At 30.3% G+C, this 23,474-nt stretch overlaps 1 protein-coding gene across 1 annotated transcript in view; it reads left to right on the plus strand.

Annotated features, from left to right (window-relative positions):
• Window positions 1–1,879: 1,879 nt before the first annotated feature.
• Window positions 1,880–23,474, plus strand: part of LOC107448055 (pro-epidermal growth factor) — a 127,109-nt gene continuing 105,514 nt past the window's right edge. The window contains exon 1 of the mRNA XM_043040243.2: window positions 1,880–1,979. Coding sequence (XP_042896177.1) covers window positions 1,976–1,979 — 4 coding nt within the window. The 5' untranslated portion in view covers window positions 1,880–1,975. The remainder of the gene's footprint in view (window positions 1,980–23,474) is intronic.

The raw sequence follows: 23,474 nt of genomic DNA on the forward strand, positions 1-23,474 counted from the left end.
TTTGAGACAGACCATAACTTTACTTCCTAGACAAGCTGGTGCCTACAGATCTAGATCTGCATAGGCTTTAAAACCGCTATCGAGGATAGAACCTTCAGTTCTACACAATAACAGTTCAGTGCCTTAAAAACTGTGCCATCACTGGAAAATTATAAACTTCAATTGTAATTATTTAAATAAAACAATTTACAAATACTTTGCTGTTGCAGCGTAGTATATTTTATCCTAGGAGCCATTACATTATGACCAACCTCCATCTATAACAATGGGCTCGCCCAGGTTTTCATGGTTTCTCGATCAGGAACAATGTTTTCATGGGGCACATTAGGGCCCATAATCCTCATAGAACAATCCCTGACGTCTGTAAGCTACTTGAACATAGTTGCAGACCAGGTTCACCCATTCATGGCAACAGTTTTTCCTGCGGGGGATGGTGTTTACCAACAGGATAATGCACCATGTCATAAGGGTCGAATCGTCATGGATTGGTTCGAGGAACATTTCAGTGCCTTTCAAGTCATGTCTTGGCTCCAAAATTCACCTGAGCTTAATCCAATAGAGCATTTGTGGTCCTACGCTGTCACGCTACCCCCTCGCAATGTGAGGGAATTTCAGGATCAGTTGGTGAGCGCTTGGTACCATATACCTCAGACTACTTATCAGCACCTTGTGGAATCAATGCCACGACGGGTGCTAGCAGTTTTGAGGGCTAAAAGTGATCCTACATATTATTAGTAGGGTGGTCATAATGTAATGGCTCTTCGGTGTAGAAATATAGTCTTTTTTGCACGTTAAAAAATGGCAATTCTATTTCCCATTTCATCAGGAATATTTTTTTTTCTTTTGCTTTTTAGAGAATCTAGTACTTACCAATCTGGAGCTGGATAGGCTTCAAGCCGCCATTGAGTACAGAACCTCGATTGCAAGAAACGACAATTCAGTGCCTTAAGCACTTTACCGTCGAGGAAAATTAATAATCTTTATAATTATTTTAATAATATAATTTGTAAATAGTATATGAATGGGAAAATATATGCTTCTGTTCATTTCCAAGATTTGACTGGTAACAGGAGCAGTTAAGCGCTGTCTTTTACATATAAGGCTTTTTAGATGTAGGTTTTTGCATGTTGAGAAAAAGGCAATTCCATCTCCCATTTTGTGACAGACTATAAAATATTTGCTGCTTTTCAAGACTTTGCCTGACATCAATCGAAAAAAAAGACACAAAAAAAGGAAAGAAGACCTGGAGTAGGCGTTCGCAGTATGAGTTGTTGGAACGGGATTGACGCCCGTCGAAGAGGCGTTCGAGGAATTCGATCTGTGGGTGAATTCAGACTCGCCTCCACCGACATGGTAAGTAACCACTTCTTTTTATAAATGTATTCATCATTATTCTCCTTTTTTTCAATTACAGCAAAATGCAAATTGGAAATTTTCATTAAAAAAAACAATGAAAGGAACATTTAGTTGGATTTACTTCAGCGATGAGGTACATTCCAACTGATGAACTAGTGGTTATTGTTCAACGCAGTACTGAGTGAGACATCTTACCGAGGTTTGGATACAAAAGTGTCTTTCTTTTGAAGTTGTCTTTGTTTCATTTATATAAAAAAAGAAGTATTAAATGTTGTTATCTTACTACAACAAAGATGCAGGATCAAAAAGAGAGGAAGTATTAGAATTTTAACTTTTATTTCTTAATGCTTCCGAGTTTAATTGAAAAAAAAAATTGGCTAAATGACAATATAATTACTTGCAAATATTCTAAAGCCATCTTTGGAATCCATATTTTATTTGGAAAAAAAAATATATAAAACTGAGTTCAAGTATAAACTAATAAATAGGGTTAGAGAAATTTTAGTTGTCTAAAGTGTCTTTATCTGAAAATATATAGCTCGAGAATTTTCGAAAAATAAGGAAACTGTATTATTTATATCGAACATTATTTTGCAATGAAACACAAGACGTCAACGGAATGGGTAAGTCAATTTGTTTACTTTAAATTAACAAATTGTTAAATTATTAATAAGTAATATCGTTATCACATCCGATTGCAATTTAGAAAATATTAATTAAATAAGCAACATAATTTCCCTTCATGTTTCTTTTAAATAAATTTACCATATTATGAAAGCTTTACAGCTGCTTAGATATTAGGTAGTTGTTTTTTATTGAAATTGTTTTTTTTATTTATTGAATATGACTATTTCTCTAGTTGTCCCATTGTATTGATGCTTCAATTTCGCCCTTGTCTTTTAGCTTTTCTATCAGTTACCTTTCCATGAAATGTTTAATGATTTAATCAAATATAAATGTTTAACTTATTGCTTCTCATGTTATGTAAATTTACTATGTTTTAAAAGATGTTTGGATCAAGTGAAAAACTTGAGAATTTTCCAACCTTGTGGATGAAATGTAGATTAAATACAATATATGTGTGTTTACTTTGTACGAACATTTCTCTAGTGTTTTTTTTTATGGATTTATATTTCAAATCCATCTTTTAACATTTTTGTTGATTACCTCTTTATTCAATATTTAATAACTTATGCAACGTTATACTTCATTTATATTTATAAACATTCTATAGTTTCTGGTATTAAATAAATTTCCCGTATTTTGAAAAATTCTTAACTGAAGTGATTTGCAAGATTTTTTTTAACTTCGTAGATGGTAAGTAGAGAAAATTGGTTGAGACCATTGATAGTAACTGAAACTGTGCGTATTAAACTGTGCCAAGTTAACACTAAAAATTTTGAGCTAATCTTAGAACATTTTTGATGACAGAATCATTGCTTATTTCAAATAATTTTAAAGCTTCAAATATTTTTAGCGAAAAACAATAATAAAATACTCACAAGGAATCACTTAAAATAAATTTTTAATTTTCATTTTTGCGTTACTGGTGTAGTTTGCTTAAAAAATAATGCGCGATAAATATTTTATTGCTATTCTACAATCTATATTAAAATTCTAAAAATAATTATGTAATGAAAATATTGATTAAATTTTATTGTTGACGTTTTTCTTGAAAGTTCTTCTATTTACTCTAAAAAAACCAACAGTTTAATATTTATACATGTATTGACAAAAGTACCCAGGTAATGTAAAAAATTGCTCAAATATCATACAAGTAATCCATCTACTATACACTTTAGTGCAATGAATGACTGATGCAACGTTAAAAAACTTGATTGTTTTTACTTTGGATAACCAATTCATTGATTAAAATTTCCTTGCCTTATTTGGTCACGATCCCGTCATCGAAGAAGTTAGACAATGTAAGAAAAATCACTAAAGTCATTTAAAGTTTTAAAAATAGTGTTGCAGTTTCGATGAATAGAATTTACTCTAAACACAAATTGATACTAAGTAAGTTTAGTTTCAAATTAGCCGATTAATTAAGTTAAAAAACACATGCACAACTTTTTGCTTATACGAAAAGTTAACTCTCATTATATTCTCTTACATATTCCGTTTGGTATCTTTGTTATTTGCTATTAAAATGTTTAGCACAACGTATTCTAACATTAAAAAAGTGCAAAAGTCTCAATAGCACTTTTAATGAATAATAAATCAAACTAGCAACTTTTTCAAAATTAAACTGTACCCGTATTTGCTAGTATTAATTATGCGAGCTAATGTATTTTATTTGTAATGGTTCTTATGCCAAAACAAAACGAACTTCACTGTTATTAATTCTTTTAGGTTAAAAGAATACATAGATCTAAAACAGTAAACAATACATTTTAAAACGCATTATAAAGTAAAAATAATCATTTAGTTCAGTGTAATGGTGCTGTTCCAGAACTAAAAGACAGCATAACCATAACGCTGAAAAATTAAAATCAGTCTTTACATTTATTTGCCACGCTTAATCGGAAATTAAAATGGACTTTAGCTTGGCAACCAGTTTTATTTAACTTTTTAAAGCCTAGACGAAAGATTTTTGCTATTAAAAATTTTTCTTATTACTTAGACCCATGGATTGAGACTTAACTGATATATGTCTTAAATTTGAGTACTAAATATATTATGTAAGTTTATGGCATACCCATAATGGCATATTACCCAGGGGTTGAAACTTTACTCATATATGCCATAAATTTCAGTACTTGAATACATAATTTATGTACGTTTATGGCATCTATATGTATCTATCGTTTATGGCATCTGTTGGGACCAATTTTTCGTTTTCTGCTTATCTTTTATAAGGGCAGTGTGTTGGCGGCTGCTTTTTCGAGTTGTCCTTCACACAAGTATCAACAACTGTGTTTAATAAGTACTAATTTTAATGCATATTCAAAAATATATCGCGATATTTCCCTTTCTTAGCCAGCTTATTTGTTTCTAGCATGCTTTACTTCCGCTTTTAAACTATGAGTTTAGCGAACTTAAAGGATAATTAATTTTTTCTTGTGGTTCCGTCGATTTCTATTTTTAAATATTTTATTAAGATGCTATTTCCATGCAAGCATTTTATTCTATATTATTGGTTTTCATCCATGAAATTTCATATTTTCGATACTGTTCCCGAACCATATATCACCTTAAAGAGCTGATTGTTCACAAACCACCACATGAAAATTTGCAAATTGTTTTAAAAAATACGTTCCAAATCGATGCTACCGTTCTCGAATCATTAGCAAACAGATATTCAAACAGATTATCACTTTTATATACAGAGAGACTTTATATTTGAAGAGATGAATCAGTTCGTTACCAGTTTATTGCATTTTGGTGTAGCAGTATAGCGACCTTTTTTGGCAAGTGATGAAAAATTTGATTTGCTGTTTGGCTCAAAAGCTGTTTGCGGAATGATTTATCGACGTAATTTTCTAAAACCCATGGATTCTAATCAAAAATAGTTTTAAATAAAAAATAAACACACCATAGAAAGTGATACAAAAATGCGAATGTTTAATGCAATTAAACATTCTTCGCTGGTGATTGAAGCACCCCGAGATTCCAATAAAAACACTTTGCATATCCAGCAAACCTGATGAAGATAATTATCATATGATGAGTTACTTGATCCTATCAATTATAACTTCAGAGTGACTCACGAACAGTTTTATGTGTTTTCTGACGGTGCCTAATTGGGGCATACATGAACAGTCAATCGGCAATGGCGTAAATCTCTCTGCGGGAATCAGCATTTGGGTTCGAAATTCATGAATTATTTACAGGAAACTAATAAGTGAGGGGCCCCAGCGTTGTCGGCTACTTCAGCATCTTTGAGAGACGATTCTTGACGGTAGGTAAATCCCTACAGCTCCAAGAATCATCGGTCTGGGAGTTTAATTGAAGGTATTACGTGGCCGCTTAAGTCAAATGATTTTTTCCTCAATTAGTTGAATGAGCAGAAATGATGTCTTATGCTCATGTTTAATTGATTAAGTGATATAGATGTATGGTACTTTTCTTCCAAAGAGAAGTAAGATGAGAATAATTCAAATTGTATTTTATTATCTCTTATTTAGGAGGTAAGACATAGCGGCAAAATTTTCTGAACCACCGGGGTTTCAGAAATAGACTTTGAAAGTGTAAATGGTGGAATGATTTATTGAAAATGCTTATGAGCTTAAATATAGAGCAAATATTGTTGCTCGCTTTATTTCGGACGGAATAATAATTTACAGGGTTTAGTTATTATTGCAGCAGGAAAATTAAACATGTTTTGGGAGTTTTGTCTTCAGCAAAAGGATGGAATAAACCAAAATTTTGAAAAACATTTTAATTTCACAACTAGTTCTTTGTACGCCATTCTGTACACAGCCTGCTTCTCATTCTCTCTTCCCTTGGACTTTTGAAATATAATTTGTTTTTCACTAGACCAAGCCAAAGTTGTGATGCTTTAATTACTTTTATAAGCGAGGTTTTTTACACTTTTAAATTCACTATTATATCTTATTCAATTAAACAACTAGTGAACTATAGTAGTTGACTAAAGCGATTCAAAACAAAATATTTGTATACTGATTTTGTTCAATAAATTTGCTTTTTCTCCTCGAAGAGCGTACGGCTAAACCAACTGCAGTAATTTTTTTTTTGTAGCCTAAATTTTGCACGAAGTGCCCTAAAAAAAGTTGTATTTTCTTAAAAGTGAATCCCCAGAAAATTGTTCATAAAAAATATGCTGTAACATTTAATAATCTTACGCAATTTAAAAAAAAATATTATAAATATGCGTTTATTTCTGAAGTCAATAAGTGAAGATTAGTTCAAGTTATGAGCTCAGACGAGAAAATGCTTTTGAAATTTTCTGGATTCGTGCAGTGAATTCGGAGAAGGGCAGCACGAAAATTCAAAATTCTAATCCTTAGAAATTTTTCCTACTCACAAACTTTTGGGTATATTATTTAAGGGTACTAAGCCACCTTTAAGGAAAGAAAAAGGAGGAAATAATATTTTTTTTCCTTCAAAATCTTAGAGAGAAACCTAACTTTTCAAGAAAGTATGTATAAAAAAATGTACGGGCCCTTAAATTTTTTTTCCTACTTGTTCTTATTTTTGAATAGGTCTAAAATAAATTCCGAAATATTAAATTACTTTGAAGGATTTTAACGATTTTATGGAACGGTAGGCTTATTTTTGTACCTTTTTTAGTGTGGTTTAAACAAATCTCTTCCCGGCATGTTTTATGCATATATTTTCCCAACTATAAAACATACAATTTGCAAATTTGTACGTGTTTTTTTTTAAATAAATTAAAGGTATTTGTAATTTATAAGGCATTTTTAGCTTGCCCAGTAAATTTTTTTTTAAAAAATGCGAACACATTTTTTTTGATCTACATTTTTTAAAAATTACCCATAAAAAACTATTGCTTTATTTAAGGTTCTTCCTTAATATAATGGAAACTATCGCGATTCTACAATCTTTTGATAGTAGTTACAGAAAAAAATTTTGGGAGAGGTACAAAATAAAATCCAAAGGCAATAAGTAAGGAAAAAAGATACAAATTTCTAATTTTTGTTTTTAAATTATTATTTGCTCTTTTATTTATTATTCTTTTATTTAGTTATTTAGTCTTTTATTTATTCCCCATTTATTTATTTCCTTATTTTGTTATTTATTCTTTTATTTATTTATTTTTTGTTGAGTGTGATTTTACAAAGATACTTGCATTTAATACGAATTTAATAACATTACCAAAGAACATGATTTGCAAAACATTTGGTATTACATTTCAAAACTATTTTTTAAATACTTTTTTCGCAATTCAAACAGCGAAGTTTTCGCATTTGCTTGAACAATCATTATAAATGTTAGCCTGAAATTTCTCTGTCGCAGAAATCACCAACACAGCTAAATCTTTTTAGAAGATTTTAAGATTTTTTTTCTTATGAGATTTTTTTTTAAATTTTATTTTATAACTTATTCTTTTTAAATTCATTTATTTTTTATAGTTTCGTAGTTTTAACTCCATTTTTTTAGAATTATAAAAGGAATATTATTTATTTTATTTTTTATTTATTGTGCTAATGTATGCTAGGAACTAATGTTAATGTATGCTATCGGAATTAAATTCGCACTATCCGGTTCTATGAATGCCTACTCTTGGTATTAATAGACAGAAATGGAACGAAATTAGCACAAATCCCGGCACAAAGTACTTTCTGAACCTTTACTTACGAAAGTTCGTGGCCATCCTCACGGAAATAAGTAAATGAACACATTAGATTAAATCGAAAGATTCCATAAAAGTATCTGTTCCATAAAGATAAAGATTCCATAAAGATATCTGTATTGAATCCATAAAAGAACTTCTGAAATATCATGCCCAATAGACATTATAAAACTAACTTGAATATTTATATCATAAATCTGATTGAAAATAAAAATATAAATAAACAAGCACAGCTTTATAATAAAGTATACTAGCTTCTAAAACAAATGCATACTTAATAAAAAAGAAAAGAAAAAGGAAGGAAGGTAAAGTAAAATCCCTTAATAAATATACTTTCTTGTTCCATAAACGATTTAGCTTAACAAGTAACCAATTAAAGAAACTATTGTTGAAGTTGCCGACATATTCATTGCTGATGAAACTTCGCGGGAAGCTGTTGTATTCGAAAGGAATGAATAGCCGTTTGCTCTAGAAAAGCCATAAAATAGTGTCGGAACGTTTACGCTAACGCATCTATACACTATAAAATCGTTAGGGGGTAAACTTGAAGGTTTTGTTTCTTCTTCCACTAGCTGTTTCACAGTATGCTGATACTTTACCTACATGCGGGACTGACAGGGTGTTATTTTATTATTTTACTTACGTATTCAAATTCAAAGCTATAAAATAGTAAGAACTTTCATTGAACCTAAAATCAATTAATTCTGAGTTGAAAAACGAGAATTTAAATAAAAGCTCCTCGATAAGTACGCGATTATATTATTATTTAATTACACAAATCTTTGCAAATTAGCTTCAAGAAGATAGATCATTTGCCTGGAAGTTGATGAGCAACAATTTTATCTTAGTCCCAGCTAGGCTATGGTCATAGAAGGACATGCTGCTCTGAGAAATCAAGAAGTTGGTAGGCAACAATTTGATCTTGGTCCCAGTTGGGCTAGCTATGATCCTACAAGGACATGCACTAAAAAATCAAAAAGTTAATGAGTAACAATTCGATCTTAGTCCCAGTTGGGCTAACTATGGTCCTACAAGGACATACTCTGAGAAATCAAGAAATTGATGGGTAGCAATTTGACCTTGATCCCAGTTGGGCTAACTATCGTTCTATAAGGACATGAACTAAAAAATCAAGAAGTTAATGAGCAACAATTTGGTCTCAGTCCCAGTTGGGCTAACTATTGTTCTACAGGGACATACGCCAAGAACACTGTTCTACAGGGACATACGATTGAAAGCCTAAAGATTTTGTTTATATAGACCTATTTAGAATATCGATCTTATATAAGAAGTTAATTGGTTCTGATAAATGTGGCTGAATCAGAAAATTCTGCGTAAGTTCAATATGTGGCTTAGTAATGGCTATAAAAAATTGGAAGGGAGTTGCTATGGATAGGATGCGCTGGCGTTTGTCAGCTGTTGAGGCAGCCAAGGCCTGCAAGGGGCTGTTGCGCTGACAAAGAAGAAGAAGAATGGCTATAAAATATCTCGCTAATTATACAATTCTAATTAGGATCTGTCTAGGTTAAGACTGACGAATCCATGGCATGCGTGCCACTGAGCGACATGAGACAGACATTTCTGCGGCACGCATGAAGTACATGTATTACTTTTGTTCACTAACACAGTGAAAACATTAAAAAATAAGAAAACACTTCCATTGCTAGCAGTAGGTGGATTGTATGATTTTAGGGACTATTATGACATTTTCCAAGGTGCAAGGCTGACTATAGTACCCCTCCACTTTGAATGGCTATATTGTATAAAAGATCTATAAAAAATTAAAAATATTAGCATTAATTATCTCAAGCTGCTTAGTTCAAAGAGTGCCTGTTACAGGATATTTCGCCTTCGCTTAGTAATAAACTAAAATGCTTTTAAAATACTTTTTTTTTACTCGATTTCCATTTGAAGCAAGTTAATAACTAAGAAGCAAATATAGTTACATAATGTAATTTTATAGTTTAAAATTCAAATACAACGGCTTAAAGATTATTTTCTAAGAAGACAATTAACTGTGAAAATTAATTAGAAATGGCTTGCCAAGCATCCGAAAATAGTAAATCGTAATTCAACTCTCACACTAATCAAAAAAGTTTCGCCATTACTGGTCTCGGTAAATTATCGTTTTTCAATGACCATTAAGACAAGATTCTCGAATATTGGTCTGATGACGATCCGAGTTATATTGCTACCAAAAAAATTTTAAATTCCACCGAAGATATTAGATCTATTGAATATTTTCAGAATATTTCACAAATCTATAATTTTTTAAGACAAAGGAATTACTAGAAAATTACACCGAAGAGCCATTATATTATAACCACCCTCCATCTATAACAATGGGCTCGCCCAGGTTTTCATGGTTTCTCGCCCAGGAACAATGCTTTCATGTAGCTCATTAGGACCCATAATCCTCATAGAACAATCCCTGACGTCTGTAAGCTACTTGAACATAGTTGCAGACCAGGTTCACCCATTCATGGCAACAGTTTTTCCTGCGGGGGATGGTGTTTACCAACAGGATAATGCACCATGTCATAAGGGTCGAATCGTCGAGGAACATTCCAGTGACTTTCAAGTCATGTCTTGGCCCCCAAATTCACCTGACCTTAATCCAATAGAGCATTTGTGGTCCTACTTGGAAAACCAAATTCGTGCTGCCACGATACCCCATCGCAATGTGAGGGAATTGCAGGACCAGTTGGTGAGCGCTTGGTACCAGATACCTCAAACTACCTATCAGCACCTTGTGGAATCAATGCCACGGCGGGTGCTAGCAGTTTTGAGGGCTAAAGGTGGTCCTACATGTTATTAGCAGGGTGATCATAAAGTAATGGCTCTTCGGTGTACATATCCACTACCACCAGGGGTCTACAAATCTCAACTACAAATCTTTACCAACTTTACTGTTTTACCAATACGTTGCTTTCTATACCATGACCTACTGGTTCCTAAAAATTTGATCCTTTAACCTACCCTCAAAAATTCAAAAATTACGAATCAAATCAAAAATTACGAATTTATGATTACGTTATTATTCAACAAAACCTTTACAGCTTTACCTTTATAAAGCTTTATCGTGTAATATTTGTTCTAAAATTATACGAATCTCTCATCTTTTTTTTTTTTTTAAAATTTAAATATGTGTTAGAAATCTCATTGTTTTGCGCACGTTTCAATTACAAATACGAGAACGTTTTGGTTGCCTGTTTGCAGGGCCGGATTAAGCTCACGGGGGGCCCTAGGCCATTCAACTGTTTGGGATACTTAGATTTTTTTTCTCGTATATTTTTTACTTATTCAAATATAAAAGTATTTATATATCTTTTCATTTCAGAAAGCAAATTTAAAATAAAAATAAATAATAAAAAATTAAATTTTACTTTATTTTGTTACATTAGAACTAAAAAAATTATCGTATTTTATTAATATATATTTCAATTTGATTTTTTTTTAAAAAATCATTGTTTTTCTTAATTTTTTAAAACTTTTTTTCAAAAAAAATTTTTTTAAGGGGGCCCCTAATCATCGGGGGCCCCAGGCCATGACCTAGACTCGCCTAATGGGTAATCAGGCCCCGCTTGTTTCCCTACAGCTCACCCTTCATATATCACTCATATACTCTATTTATATCCTTATAAGTACCGGTACTAGAAACGTATAAATTATCTGGCCTTTATAATAAAACTACAAGTAAAACTAAATTGTTTCTCTTTTATTTTCCCTCAAATAGAAAATAACGAAAATTTCTAAGAATAAAATTCTGAAATTGACTAATTTTAGAATTTTATTCTTAGAAATGCATTGTTTTTATTTATCTCTTTTAATTTTCATAATTGCATCGGGCAGAATAACAATCTATAGTTAATTTTCCTACTCAGACATAATTCCTAAGCTTTTACGCATAAAATATGCGATTTGCTGTAAACTCTTGAATGCAACAGTTAAGAAACAATAAGGTATGGAATTTCTGAGATAACTCACGATATTAGCTTTTATTATTATTTTTTCCGTTTTAAACGTGACACACCTATAACAGGACGATGTCGCTTTCACAGTCAAAAGCGAAGACGCGAATTAAAAACTGACCTTGTGACATGGGTGGAGAAGACATTGACCCAAAAGCTCAACTATGTTCACTAACCGATAGATGGCAGCACCACTGATATCTGCGCACATCTAAGTTGTGTAACACCATTTTTCAATTTTATAGTAAACTTATATAATCACAAATCAAACCAATTTACTTACTGGGCGAAAAAGAAAAACAAAATCTACAATTCTAGAAGACTAAGGAATTATTTTTTTCTTTTTTTTAACTCCGCAAAATATTTTTATTTTAAGCCATATTTGAGAAGTCTAATAACTATACCATGTTTATTTCTTTCTTCTTCTTCTTCTTCGCAATCAGTTCTACAAACTCGACGAAGTTTATGTTTATGTATGAAACAAGTTGGGATTGACTTTTCACACCACTTAAAGGACGGGGGGAGGAGTAAGAAATGGAATAATTTAAAAATCATCACAGGGATTGATTTAAAACTCTTGTGGCTATAGGCGCAGAACTGGCAGGACCGGAGATCCAATAATCGTAATTTTAAATCAAATTTATGTAACAGTTAGGGGATCTCTAGAAATATGGGGACATTTAGGCCCGGGTCTCTCAGATCTTATGATGAATCACGACCTGAGCATAGCGAAGACCAGCTTCTTGAAATGTCGGAGAAATTGCTTTAACCGGTGTTGAGCAGCCGATTTACTTTGGATTTGTGGTTATCAATGTTCAACTCTTTAGCTTTGCAATCTTGAATTCAACACAGAAAGCAGAATAATTTAATCAATCATAAGGATATCTTGCTTTCGTGAAGGAAATTTTACTGGATATAGCCTGCATTGCGTTACATGAAGAGGAAAACCACACATACCTCATCGATTAACTTAACATAAAGGGAATATTCTACATGTCCACTGCTGTCGGCTTTAGCCGGGAATAGTATTAAAATCGAGCTTTGATTTTATTGCCAGGATTTGAACCTGGATCTTTTCACTGTGTGGAGAATACTCTATCTATCCCTCTGAGCCTTCTCGGTTGTAAATGGTCTTTGAAATTACGCAGATTAGGAAAAAATAAATAGTTTAGAAATTATAAAATCATATTCAAACGGTACTCGATCTACTAAAACCTTAGTAGATGGATACAAAAATTATTTTCATTTTTCCAATCACCAATGGAATCGGTCAGATGTACTCAGAATCGTCAGAGAAAAAAAATTCTAATTGCAACAAACGTGCTCATTCCTTTTTTAGAATGGTTTTAAAACTTCAGCAGAAGCTCACGGGAATATTTTTCCTCCCAAGTTAGGCTTAAAATGTTTTCAACTATTTCTTTCTTTTAATTTTTTATCAATGACAGGAAGTATTTCAAATATTACGTAAGCATATTTTTGTCAATTTTGAGCAACGCCTCCCCCCTTGCTTACGTTAAAAAAGATAAAACCATAGATATAAAGGTCCCTTATATTAGTCCCTGGATGCAACACTTCCCCCCTTTGGTTTTTGCTTCTACTTTGACATTTACTCAAGTAATCTAGTTTTAGGATTAAATTCAAAGAAAAAGATGTAACTTTGATTAAACGTATTTAATGGTTTATTTAATAAAATTTTGAGTAGAATATTCTTTAGGAATCTTTCGTGTTCATAACTCTTAATCTCTAAAGCTCTTAGAAGAACTTTTATTTTTCGAATTGTTTTCGTTCCCCGATTTTAGTTTTTATTCCACTTTTGAAATCTTCTATGTGTAACTTTAATTTTTTACCTTTTTCATTTGCATATTAAGTAAATTTTGAAAATAATGTATTACGTAAGCATTATTCCTCTTGTAAGCAAAATTAAACAAATCACATGACTCCCAGTAATATTTGAACATCCCTCAAGTAATATTGTTATATGCAGTTAATAATATAATCTTTTTTATATTCAAGTCCAAGTCGATAATAGTTTTTTCGCAATATGGAAGAAGGTTCATTTGTTTAATTATGTCTTTATAAATTAATTTGAAATTTGCTTATCTAATATATTAGATACTAATCTATGCAAATATTTTAGATACCAATCAAAGAATGCGTATTTTTTTTCACAAATTTTTTTATTTTTCGAAAACTGTTTTTAAAAGCTAAAAATATTTTTTTAAAAATATTGTTAGAGATTATCAATTTTTAAAACAGCATTTTAAAATACAGCCGGACTCCGATTTTACGAAGTCATAGGGACCGAAAATATTATTCGCTAAATCGGGGATAATTCGTAATCTCGGGGACAAATTAAAAAAAAAAATTGACTAACCTTAAGGAATATCCGAACATCTCTAACAAGCAAATTAACGAAATAAATATAAATCTTACACTTTTTATTCAGGAACTTAAAATACAGTGAATGATGACACGCTGATTAATTCGAAATTTTGAAACATCTCGTGAACAAGATTTGTTTATTCTCTTGATTTCTCATTTTAAATAGTTATTTTTTCGACGTCACGAAGAGAAGAAAAGACTCCTTTATTTACTGCATTCGGTCAGCTTTCACTGCTTCGAAACAATGCAAGGCATCAGAAAAAGGTAACAGTTTTCACTGGAGATTCATTATCATCGACTTCTGTGTTAGAGTCGCTATTCATTGTTTCCTGTAAATCCACTTGATTAACTACAAAAAATTCGTTAAATCGTGAAATTCGGTAAATAGGGGTTCGTTAAACCGAGGTTCAACTATATTTCGAAATAAGAAATGAATGAAAACCCTATAAAAATTCTTTTGCAAATTTGACTAAGAAACTTAACATTTAAACATTAGAAAAAAAAACTTAATCGAAAGTTAAAAAATTATAAAAAGTTGAAAAAGTATAGAAAATTAAAAAAGTATAAAAAGTTGAAAAATTATAGAAAATTAAAAAAGTATATAAAGTTGAAAAACTATAGAAAGTTAAAAAAAAAAAAAAGAAGTAAAAATTTATTATAATTCGATCTCAACTAGTTTAACGATATTGAGAGGAGAGATGGGTCTAGGAATGCATAAGCATCTTTGCAGTGCAGTGAAAGTGAAGGCAGCTGAAGGAAATCCTTTCTAGAAGACTCACCCCGTTATTCGCGAGAGCGTGTGGCATTTTTACAGCTCCAATTTGGTGCAACGTCATCAGGTGGCTCTTCTGACTAAGATCCTTCCTGTCCAAAAAATTTCTTCTTCCTTTTTCCCTTTATATAAATTATGTTTTACCTCCATAAATCAGAGCACATTTGATGAAAAAATGTTTATTCGTTGAAATTTATGTGCTGTAAACACTTTTATAATAATTTTAAACTCCTCCCTTTTCAACGATAATAGTAAACTTATAATAAGAGATTTGAACATTAAGGAAAAAAAAAATATCGAAAATATGCCCACTTTAAGAACTATATGAATTTTAAATGGCCGATTTGATTCGGGTCGTTCAGCCCGAATTTTTTGTAATTACATATTTATTCGAATATTGGTCACGTATCGAAAAAATTATTAATATATTAGAGTTAATTTAAGATTCATGGGAAAGAAATGTTCGTAATTCATAATTTTTAACTTGACGATTAGAAGTTTTAAGCAGCTCTAAAAATTTTCCAAATTTCAATAATTAAATTTATTGAATAGTTATTTAATAATTGTATGTTAATACTTTTTCAACTACTCTTTTTTATTTTATTTATTTAAACAATAATTATTTTTTATTATTTATCATATTTTATTATTTTTAAAAATATTAATTAATTTTGTTATTTTCATTAATTTTATTAAAAATGAAGTATTTTCTCATTTTTGTTAATATTTTAATTTGTTACAAGATTATCCCCTTATTTACTACTGTTAACTATGCATTGTCTATAATAACACTATAAAAGATTTATAATTAAAAAAAATTATAAATTATTAAAAGTTCGTTTCTGTAAAGTTCAAATTTATCTTAAGATATTAACCAGTTTTCTTTATATTTTTTTTAAATTTTTTCATTATTTAAATTTTTTTTACTTATTTTAATTTTTTTTAATTTATTTTAATTTTTTATTTATTTATTTTTTATTTTTAAATAACTGGTTATACTTAAATTGATATTTTATTACATTAAATTCGGGCTCAAAAGTCCGAATTGAAGAGGTCGTTAATTTTATATAAGTGTTAAAGTGGTACTTTTTCCCGACTGCTTTTTTCTAGTGCTTTCCTTCCGGTACATTTTTTCCACCCCTTCTTTCCGCTCTTTCAAAAATTAGGAATTCAGGTGCTTCATATATTATTTTAAATAATAATATAATTCACTCTTTCAAATACTCTTTAACGGTCATTAAAAGTTTTTTAACTTAATCTCTCCCCGTCTTAATATAATTTACTTAATCAAGTTTCTAATAATTTCTTACCCATAGAACTTTATAAAAGTTGCTTTTAATTATTATAAATATAAATACTTCTAATGTATTACGTTTATTCAGCTTATTTTTTGAATTTTGAACTAGTTACGTTCTTTCATTAAATTCTATTGTGTCCTTAAAAGGAGAGGAGGGAAAATGAAGGTTGTATAAATCGTAACAAACACGAATCAAACCAATCATACCGTTAGAGGAGGCAGACAGCCGTTTCGGTACTTTAAAAATTACTATCGTCAGTCATCACTGATGGTGGTACTAATAGTATCGTTGGCTGTTTTATAGGTTTTATAGGTCACAAATAATGGTTGATTCCACTCAAGAAACTCATTCACGAAAGTGTACTTGGTCCCGAAATGTAATTCAGGAATTTCCTTGTATTTTGAAATGAGTTCAATGTTTCGAGACTGCAGAGCTGTGGAATACATTAAGTAACGTAAACTCTCTTTTCGTTTGACATTTCATCAATAGTAATGAAAATAAAGTCATATTTCATTACAAACTATTGAACGGGCTTCAATTTTGTAAAAAAAAAATTTGTACGCTAGTGCATACTTGTGTAGTTTCTGTAAGCTCGTATTGTACGCCTTTTGTGATTAAGATTAATTTTAGCTTCTAAGGATAAGTTGATTTACTTTCAAATAAAGTATAGTTGAGATTAAACAATATTTAAATTAGGTAAGATTTAAATTAAGCATATTAAATGAAAATTTAAGAAGAGTGATAAGTAGATGTTTAAGAAATAGGATTCAAAAAAGCTTCATATACAAGTTTTTAATAAAGTATTTTTTGCGTTTAATTTCTGACGTTAACCTAAGTCCTTTAAATGTATGCACAATAAATACTTTTTTTTTTATCAAAATTCAATTTATCTTTTAATATTAATAATTTTAAGTTTTGCAATTATGTGCAAAAGTCGCATTTTGACACAGTACATTCTTAAAAAAATATGTTCAATGTAACCCCAATCTGAAAAACGTAATAAATTGGATTTCATAATCATGTTTAATAAAGTTTAATTTATTTGACAATAGGGTTCATCTTGGCTCCTTATTAAGGTTTCGGCAAATTCTAATGGTATTTGGGTTCAACAAGGTTTAAAATTTCTAGCAATGTAGGTAAAAGTAAGTTGACAAAAATACAAATAATTTTAAAAAAGAAAATTATCAAACAGAAATTTCCATTTATTTACTTAATTTGTTTGATTCATTTATTTTATTTTATTTTACTTTATTTTATTTTATTTTATTTTATTTTATTTTATTTTATTTTATTTTATTTTATTTTATTTTATTTTATTTTATTTACTTGCTTAATTCATTTATTTATTTATCTGTATTTTATGTATTTACTTCATTTAATTCCTTTGATTTGTTTATTCACGTATATTTATTTTACTACGTATTTTATTCACATATTTTTTATTTATTTTTATTTTGTTTATTTCTTAAATTATAATTTCAGATATTAAATTCAACTAAAAAAGAATAAACACTGTTTAGGGACATTTTTTTAAATATATTTTTAATTCCGATAATAGTTTTCGAAAAAAAAGTGGGGAATGTCTGTGAGTAAAAGAAAAAAGAACTTTTTAAAGCACACCCACCCATTCTCCAATTGAGTGGCGAGTCATTCGAATCCCACTCCATCGGCTAGCGAGAGAGCAGAGAGGCGCTTTTCTCATCAACATAGGGCATTTCTTATGGATCAAGAGGAGAGGTGTCGTTTTTTTGTAATTCCGACAGGTGTCCTCGGCGGAGCACAAAAGGCCGCGTATCCTGCCCTCGTCTGCTTCCGGTGCCGCAGTTTCCGCTCTACCTTATCTGCTTGCTCTCTCCCGTTTGCTCCAACACCTCTACTTTTAAGATTTCTTGCACCATTCGAAAGAGAGAGTGGAGAAACATAAAAAAATTGGAGGAAGACTTAGAGATAAAATCTATTATTCCTTCATTCACTTATTTTCGAGTAAAATCGTTTTCTTTAATGAAATTCCATAAATTCAGACGATTTAATGTTCAATAATTTTTTATTCTACCTCAAACAAACATTCACGCATATTTGACAAACAATTTAGAAAAATTAAAAAAAAAATCAATTAATAAACAAATATAAGAAAATCAGATAGAAAAATATATTTATGCATTTTATATGTTTGAATCTTTTTTTTTCCATTTATTTTTACTTGTTGCATTTTATTTTAGTCATTTATTTCTTAAAAAGTAATTTTAAGCATGAAATGAAACTGACAAATTAAAATATATTTTTCTTTAATGAAATTCTATAAATTTAGTAGCTTTGATATTGAATCATATTTTATTCGTCCCCCAAAAAACATTTACTCATATTTGAATAGAGAAAAAAAAATTCTTTTTTTAATGAAATTCTATGAATTCAACAGCTTTAATTTTGGAATACTTTTTATTTTTCCTCAAAACACATTCACTCATATTTCACCAGATGAAAAATCGTTTTCGTTTATAAAACTCTTTAAATTCAGGCTTCAAAAATCAAATAAATATAATTTAAGTATATTTTGGTTGATTTTTACCTCATGATGTCACATTGTTAGCCCCGTTATCAAACAATTTATCTCCATTCTACCCCTAGTTTATTTTCAACCATTAAGACTGCTGTTCAGGATTCCTTGGCAACTTCCGGTTTCGTTCGTAAAATTTTATTTTATACCTCAATTTAATTACAAACTTCTCCAATTGAATAGCATTCAATTTTTTGTCCCCCACTCCCTTAAACTATATACAAATTATTAAATCCCTTAAACTTTTATACAAATTATTAACAACTCGATATTTCATATTCCATTAAAAAAAAGTTTCCAAATAATATCCTTAACAAATATTAAGAACGGAGGGAAGGCATTAAAAAAACCCCTGCTTGCTCAGACAATGGTAATATTTTCCATTGTTGAAATTTGTTTAACACTAATTTGAACTTATTCTTAGTATAATAAATGATGACAATTTCAATACATTTTTTACTTAATTTAATATAATTCAAAAATAACTAACCGAAGCATAAATACAATCGATTTTTAATGCTAAAGTAGAGACAAACTCTACATACTCATAGCTTTATCTCATTACGAAGTGGTTACATTATAGTTCACGCTGTAACCAAATCAAACAGTCATCACTGGTACATGTCAGTGTTGTCTGTGACTCTGAAGTAGTTTGCTATAGTTTTTAAGTTTTTTACTAGTTTCTCATATTTTTCGCTTACCAGATTTTGTGTAGATGGAAAAAAAAAGAAAAAAAAACAAAACGAAAGTGCTACAATTATTCACAGTTGTGCTGTTAGATGATGCAATGGTGCTTTTTGATAATCATGTTATTAGCTTTAAAATGTTGTGCATTTAAAAACTTTAATTCATGTGAAGGTAAATGGAAAATAATTGTTTAAACAATGGTAAAAAAAAAGTAGTGCTGGAAACTCCTCATTCAGGACTGGTGATCACACTTTTGCCAAGCTTCACAAATTTCCCCCAGAAATAGTGTGCAACCTTCATTCCACCTTTGGATTTCAAACTAACTAGATGTCACAACGTCTCCATCCAACTCACTAGATGGCGCTACTAATCCTGTTTCATCTAACTCCCTAGAAGGGTAGTACTTCGTTTAATTCCAGCTTAGCAGTTCTCTTTAACAGAATTTTCTGTTAACTTACAGAAGTGCTTATAAAATCACATGAAATGCTTTTGCTTTATCAAACTACTGTTGTTATTTAAGGTGGAAGAGCCAACGCAATGCTCGACATGCTGGTATGGGGTTATGTACGTTACATTCACATGAACTGTAACGGAAAAAATCACTTACAGTCAAACTTTATTTCGAGAAATTGAATATCAAAAAAAGTTTTTAATTCTGTCTAAAAATACAGTGTTTAATTGAAAATTTGTAGTTATCAACTATTACAAACATAAAATACTATTTGATATTGCAATTTTTTTTTTTTTTAAATAGAAAAAAAAGATTTATTTTTACATAATAACCATAGATACCTTTTTGGTATTTTCCAATATTTTTTACACATTACATTTTTGCTGGAATTAAGAGTTTTCCTGTAATTTTTTTTTTTTCAAATCAAGAAGCAGCGAAAAAAGAGAAAAAAGGACTTATTTGATATATAAAAAAATATTAAAAAAACTAGATGAAATAAATAAAAAAAGAAGGGAAATCTACTCCACTCTTATTTAACAAATTCATGAAGCGTATTAAATGGCGTAAATTAAACATAACACTAATATTATGATCACCATCATCGTTTCATTTAATCATCACAAAATTGATAACCGATATAAATTTTCCGTCTTCCAAATTGAATGATGTGTGGGTGGGGATAGTTATTTATTTATTGTAATCAGGGGATTAGGTTAACAAGGCGAGACGTTATCAGAGAAGCAGATGCTTAGGGGGCAGATGCGAATTACGCAAATTGGTCTTCGCCGGGGCGATCTTCTTGAGTGTATATACTGCAAGTGCATATCCGTCTAGGAGCCCCTGGAAGGAAACGGCAGTTTCCGATTTCCTCTCCTCTTACTACAACGTCACGGTAGCTCACCCCCAGCTGCTATGTGAAGGGGCTGGAGAGACAAGTGGCGAGCCACATGACGGATACCCCCCAACATTCCACCACGACCGCCCCTTCAACATTACTTCACGCTCATTAATTGAGATATCATCGCGTCTAATTAGTTAGAAATTGTATAATCCGTAATAAAGCATTACCAGTAAAAGCTGGATTCATTTGCTGTTCAAATTAATTTATTGTTGTTCTAACTTTATTTTTTCCCCGTGCCTGTAGCGACGGAATCTCCCAATCGAAATTTCGATTCCTTTGCGCCTAGTTAGAATGACGAAATTTTAACAGTAGCCTCGTCGATGACGATGCAAGTTTCAATCGTTTTCCGAATGATACCGGTATAATTTATCGTTAATTAAATTTTCGACTAGTTTAAGCATTCATATTTTAACGGTTTAACTAGAGCTTGCGCTAGATGACTATAAAAATTTCAATCGTTTCCTAATCACACAGACAGAAAAAAAAATATTGCTGTCACAATATCGTCATTTAAAATTTATCTTGAATTGAAATTCCGATTAGCTAAATTAGAACTCAAATTGCAAATGCATTTCTGTGCTTAACAGCAAAGCAAGTTTTAATAGTTTTCAGACCGCTGTAAGCAAAAATTACAGCCACATCTGTTGCGACATCAATGAACAGTTAGTTTAAATAATTACATTAACAAGAAAAAGTCGTCTGGTTGCCTAGCAACCAGTCAGAGTTGTAGTTATTATAACATCGTCGATGTAAATTCCACGATATAAATTTGTCATCTTCGATGTAAATTTGCCTGATGCCAAAATGTTACAAGCAAAAATTTTGCTGCTTTATCACCATCCAAATTCGGACAAATTTTCATAAACAAACATGTAACAGAAAATAACAAATTAAAATAAAAATTTTGAAACTCACGTTTTTATAGTAGACTAAAAAGGTGAAAATAAATCTGTTTTTGTCAGACCAAAAGCAAACATGTAGAACTCGTCATTTTCGCAATCAACTTCTGTGACCACCAAAAATCTAGAGCAGATTTTTCGCCTACTTTAAAACCGTAGTTTTTAAAATTTTCATTTTATTTTATTTAAATTTCTATTAATATTTTTTCCGAATATTATTTTAGTGTGGTATAAATGTAAATATAAGGGGTTTGGAAAATAAGGCGCAACTGAAAAGTCTCCTTTATTAAACAAATACATAAATTCTGTATTTCTCTACGTAATTTTTTACGAGATTTGTAAATGTGACCTGGTAATTATTGGAGTATTATTTGGAAAATTATATTTTTCATAATACTTCATAACTTATTTTACAATAATACTTCATAACATATATTACATTTGCTTCATCAAAATTCTATGTATAATTGGTACCTGTTATTTCATTCTTATAATATGCATTAGCATTTTTCGAATAAGGACCACAAAAAAAAAAATTAAAATATGCTGAGTGTTTCTGAATGACTACAATTAATATGTTTTTAGAACCCTGTTTAAAAATGAACCAAAAAAATATTCTAACTTAAAGATTTACAAATTAATATGTAAGCTAATAAAAAAAAGAGAAGGAAATGGAGGAAAAACGCTATCGAAATCTGTCAAACCACGAGTAAAGAAAGGGATTTAAAGCCACATAAGCAGCTTAATTACCCGATGAAACTTTTGTTTGAATTATTACCGACAGTTCTTGACTTTTCCAACAGGTTTTGATGTTTCCAGACTCATCTTCTTTAGTAGTGATTCGTTAGAATTTGATAGCGTTTCGGTTCAAGCCTTGAAAGGATTAAATATTAATTTATGATCCTTAATGTGTATACTTTTTTTTTCAATTTATTTTTCACAACGATTTTTAGAAATGCATAACACCCTGTATTTTGATATGATATCCATATTTTTACACATTATATGCAAGTCTTATCCTTTACTTTTTTTGACAATAATTTTTACTTAAGTTAATAATTAGATACTTTTCTTAATGAGATTATAATTTTTTTTCTTCATTTTTTTTTTCATTTCGTCTTTCTTCTTTTTCAAAAATAATTAAGTGATTCACCTTGCTTTATAATTATTCACTTAATTGCTTAAAAATAGAAAAGAAAAATGATTACCTTCCATGCATACTTACTATTTAAAAACCAATTATTTTCATTCTATTTTTGCGTGCATTAATAAAATGTGCTCAAAAATGGCGGAGAGTTCGGTTAGATAATCTCACTAAAAATCACCCGTGTACAGGAAGAGCATTCTTGCGTAATGGGCCGGACTAAATCTATGGTCACTTGAAGGCGATCTTTCACTCGGACAGAGAATCCTCCATTGTTCTTACCTTGGTATGCCGTAACAAGAATCGCAATTTGGGTGATAATTCCACTTCAGCTAGAATATTTGGGTAGGGGACGTCATTTTGTTTTGATCACGCGCTCCTCCAAATGGAATAAAAGATGGGTTGTAATGAAATGGCCGAAAAGCGTAATCGGTCGATAAAGACATCGCCTTAAACATCGCCGATGAATAAATAAAAGCATCGCTGACTGCTGGAATGTTAAAACCCCATTCAGAGGCATTAAGTGTAATAATATTTCAATGGATGGATATTTGAGTGTTGTAATAAAATATGGATGCTTTATTCTGTCTTAGAATGTACTAAATAGGAATCGTATTTTGTAGGGTTTTTTTTTGTGTTTATAATAAAAAAATAAAAAAATGGTTGCTTTAAAAAAATACCACATTCACTTTAATATTTATAGCCGTTATGTTGATGTTTCTATAATATTTATATTTACAATTTCTAATTTCTATTTGTGATTTTATATATATATATATATA

The sequence above is a fragment of the Parasteatoda tepidariorum genome, chromosome 10 (assembly GCF_043381705.1).
Source record: "Parasteatoda tepidariorum isolate YZ-2023 chromosome 10, CAS_Ptep_4.0, whole genome shotgun sequence".
Classification (NCBI taxonomy): Eukaryota; Metazoa; Arthropoda; class Arachnida; order Araneae; family Theridiidae; genus Parasteatoda; species Parasteatoda tepidariorum.